This window comes from Dictyostelium purpureum (genome assembly GCF_000190715.1).
Source record: "Dictyostelium purpureum unplaced genomic scaffold DICPUscaffold_159, whole genome shotgun sequence".
NCBI lineage: Eukaryota > Evosea > Eumycetozoa > Dictyosteliales > Dictyosteliaceae > Dictyostelium > Dictyostelium purpureum.
Window position 1 is genome coordinate 1 of NW_003519496.1, and position 4478 is coordinate 4478.

At 22.7% G+C, this 4478-nt stretch overlaps 2 protein-coding genes across 2 annotated transcripts; one reads left to right on the top strand and one right to left on the bottom strand.

Moving 5' to 3' along the window:
- Positions 1-6: 6 nt before the first annotated feature.
- Positions 7-484, bottom strand: DICPUDRAFT_24153 (uncharacterized protein; the record flags this gene model as incomplete). The annotated part of the gene is made up of 3 exons (XM_003289026.1): positions 7-138; positions 301-356; positions 442-484. Coding segments are annotated over 3 exons (231 nt in total), but the record flags the coding sequence as incomplete, so codon positions are not given.
- A 1207-nt stretch (positions 485-1691) lies between these two features.
- On the top strand, positions 1692-4206 carry DICPUDRAFT_98233 (uncharacterized protein; the record flags this gene model as incomplete). Its single annotated transcript, XM_003289013.1, has 1 exon — positions 1692-4206. One exon carries the CDS (start codon positions 1692-1694, stop codon positions 3264-3266), a length of 1575 nt encoding a protein of 524 aa, XP_003289061.1. The 3' UTR covers positions 3267-4206.
- Between the last annotated feature and the right edge of the window lie 272 nt (positions 4207-4478).

Sequence of the window (4478 nt, forward strand, 5' to 3'; positions counted from 1 at the left end):
GGTCGAGTTTTGTTTGGAGCCATCTAGATGCTTTCTAATTTCCATAATAAAATTACTGACAACCATATTGGATGGGGCTAAAAATTTCTTTTTTGTTATATCTGGGACATTACTATTTGGTGCTCTTTCAACAATAATCTAAATTATAAAATAACTATTAGTACAACAAGCAATAATATTATTTATAGTATGTTTCTATAGCAGTTTAGAGTGGTGGTATCCATTGTAAAAAATATCTGTCTGGTTGTTGCTAAATACCAAACCCAAACTGCTTTTTTCTCTTTTATTAAAATAACTTACTGGTAATCTATCCTTATATCTATTTTTAATTTTTTCTGAAATAGTTTTTCTTTTTTCTATAAAAAAATATTAGTATTAGTATTTTGGTAAACCATTAGAAATCTTGTTAACAAATTTGTATATAAATAAATAAATATCTACCTAAAGAATATTCTTGTTTGAATGATTTATTTAAAAGTGTCATATTTTATACAATGGGTTTATAAATAAAAAAAAAATATAATAAATTTATTTATTGTGTAAAATATATTATATTACAAAGTAGCAAAATTCTATGGTATACCCAAATATTTAAAAAATAAAAAATAAAAAATAAAAAAAAATAAAATATAAATAAAAAAAAAAATTAAAAAAATATTTAATTTAAAAATATAAAAATTTAAAAAAAAATAAAATTTATTATGGTTTTTGTTCTTTGTTAAAAATGAATAATGGTAGTGAATAAAAAAAAAACAAAATAATAATTAATACTAATAAAAATAAAATTTAAGACAATTGTGTTTTTTGTGTGTATAAAAATATATATATTTATATATATTTATATTTATATTTATAAATTGTATTAAATAAAATTATTGTGTGTGAGTTTTTTTAAAATTTTAATTATTTAAAAAAGAAATTTAAAAATAATTAAGAAAAAATAAAAAAAAAAATTAAAAAAAAAATTAAAAAAAATTGTTTTTTAAAAATTAAAGTAAAATTTAATTAAATAAAAAAAATAAATAAAAAAAATGGGTTAAAACAAGTGATAAGATTTTTTTTGTATGTGAATATGTGTGTGGAATTATAAGTGACTTAAAGATTTTATTTATTTTCTAATGAGTGTGTGGGTGTATTTATTTATTCGTGCAAGTAAGTTTATTATTTTTCATTTTTTTTAAGTCTCGTAGTTATTTTTATCATCACTTAATAAAAAACAAAGTAAATTTCCAATATAAAAAAAAAAAAAATATTTAAGTTTCCCAACAAACTTAACAAAAAAAAAAAAATATTAAAAAAAATAATCCTCTGTTTATAATAATAGATATCTCCTTGAAAAAAAGAACAGTTTTCTAATATTATAATAAATAATAACTCCTTGATAAGTTTCTTTTTTTCATTTTTATCTTCTGTTATTTTTTCTTTTTCCTTTTTTTTTTTTTTTTTTTTGTTTTTGTTGTTTTAAATCTCTTGAGTTTTCTCGCTGTAAAAAAAATAATAATAATAATAAATGACCTGGTAATCAAACAAATATTTTATTCAAAAATAACTGCTAATAACAGTTCACCCTTTTTTTTTTTTTTAAATGATTTAATTTTTAATTTTTTTTTTTTTAAAATTCGGTTTTATTTTTATTTTTTATTTCATTTAATAATAATATAGTAATAAAATAAAATATAATATAATTTTTAATGAATATTTTTCCAGACTATATTTATAGTTATATTATAAAATGTATTTTAGAATTTATTTATAATAAGTGTAAAATAAAAACTCATTATTATTTTAAAAGATACGAGTTTGGCGGTGGTACTTGCAGTTACAACAATCAAGCTATTGAATTAAGTCTGGTTTCAAAGAAATGGTTTAGCTCAATACAAAAAATTCTATCAAATGAAATATTAAACTTTAAAAACTTTAAAGTTTTAAAAAGCTTCATAGAGAACAAAGAAGAGCCTTCAGAGTTCAAACTTATTAGATCTCCACAAATAATGGTATTCCAATCATTTAGTGAATTTCAAATATTTAGAAAAAGAAACTCTATAAAAGAATTTAAAAAAGTCTTAGTAAAGGTACCAACTAATAAAGTTTCTCACATCATTTTAGGAAAGATAGATAAGTTCCCACCCAATTGTGTATTCAATTTAACTATAATACTCCAAGACTTTAAAGAAACCCATCTCAATTTCGGATCTAGTTATAGAGATTACCTGTGTAGTGGAGAAGTCAATTGTATCAATAGGATAAAGCTAGGAGGAATAGAGGATCAATATATAAAGTACATTTTAAAATTAAATCCTAGATCAGTGTCCTATTTCCCAAACTTTATATATTTAGACAGAGAAAATGTTAATACATCTGCATTTTTTGAGGATTCTAACTCACTAGAGTCTTTCAAAGTCAACAACTCTGTTCAAATTGAGCCTATCGACCTGGCATCTCTTTCATTAAAATCAAAATTAAAATCAATTACTGTACCAATAGCATTTCATCAAATTATAAGACTGTCACATAATGCTAGGAATGGAATTATAGAGCAGCACAACAATGACGACGAAGAAGGAGGCTACAGTGGCTCATGTATTGACATAGTAAGCTTTAGGAACAATTTTACCATTGAAAGTGATTGGAATTTAATGGTCAAGGTACTATCCAACAACTCAACATTAAAAGAGCTATCACTATATAATGTATGTGGAGATACATATGATTGTTTAGATGAACACTATGATACAAGCTTGGTAAGCAATGGTTTGGCCTCAATCATCACTAAAAACATATCCATTGAAACCTTGACATTGGAGGGATACAACTTTATAGATTCAACACTCATTAAATCACTTGCATCAAACCAAACCATCAAAACATTAATACTATCATCCTCACATGAAGAATTAATTTTTAATCAAGTATTAAACGGTGCAAATAAAACAATTAGAAATGTTATACTGAAGAACAACATTTCATCAAACGACACTTTTAATCATTTTAAAAAACTAAACCATTTAGAACTATATTCCATATCTTTCATGAATGAAACTATTAAGTCCTTTAACCAAACGTTGGAAATACTGAAGAGTTCTACGAACCATCAATTTAACATCAAAGAAATAAACTTTTATTTTTCAGATTCGCCACCAAATCAAAAAGGTTTCAATAATAAATCAATAAATGGAATATTAATAAATGTTTTTTTTTTAAAAAAAGAAGACATAGAATGGAATTATTCAGATATTGACAGCGACGTAGGTTATAGCGATGAATAAAATAAAATAAAATAAATAATATAATTGTATAAATAAAATAATAAATATCTATAATATTTTTTTGTGTAATTTTCTATAAAAAAACTATTAAACGCCACAAAACAAATAATATAAAAATAAAAACTCCATTTAAATAAATAATTAAAACAATAAGTTTATTTTTTGTTTTTTAATTAATTGGTCATTTGATTTCAATGATCTTAATAATTGAACCAAATTATTATTTTGATGGTATTCCTTTATAAAAATATCTAAAATATTTTCGTCATCATCGTGCATATAATCGCTATTATTATTTCTTTTTTTACTTTTTCTTTTACCATAACTATTGTTATTATTGTTATTACTATTACTGTTAATGTTTGAGGATTTATATAATAAAGATATGATTGGTAGATTTTGATATTGTATTGACCATTTGAATAATTCGTCATCATTTAAATATTTACTTGATAGAAATTCTTTAGATATTAGTTTTTTGAGAGTGGTCAAATCACCATAAGCTATTAATAGTTTAACTACATATTTTAAAAAGTGTTTGCGGAAATAGTTTATTGGAATACTTGTTTCGCTGTTATTTTTCTTTTCTACAAGTTTGAAAAAAGTTTCTAAAAATATTGAAATTGAATCTGGTGAGAGATTAGATAGTACTAATGAAAAATCCAATAAAGAAGTTCTAGTATAAAATTTGAATAGATCCTTATCTGAAATAAACCTTTCTGGTGTTTGATTAAATAAAAACTCTGATAATAGCTGTCCTTTGCCATGGTACAAGATTGCTGATAAATAGATGGGTTCGATTTGATTTGATTTCCAATCGATGTATTGGGATTTTATGAAGAGCTCGCCTGCTTTAATATGTCCATTGATAAATGATATGGTGAATGTATCGGGTTGGAATATTTGATATTTTGAATGATGAATAAACTTTATTTCAAGTATCTTTTCGATGATTTCTATTCGTGAACCATTTGAAAGTAGTATTCTGACCTCGTTATTATCTTTAATCGTTGTATTATCGAAATTATAATGTTGATTTTTCAATATGAAATCGATAATATCTTCATTGCCAGTGTAACATGCAACCTCTAAAGCATTTGTTTTCTTAAATTTCTTGTTTTCAATTAAGTATTTTGTAATGTTATTTCTTTTTCTAAATTCTAATTTCCCTATAGCTGATTTTATTTCCTTTTCAATTTCAGTTGTGCTGTC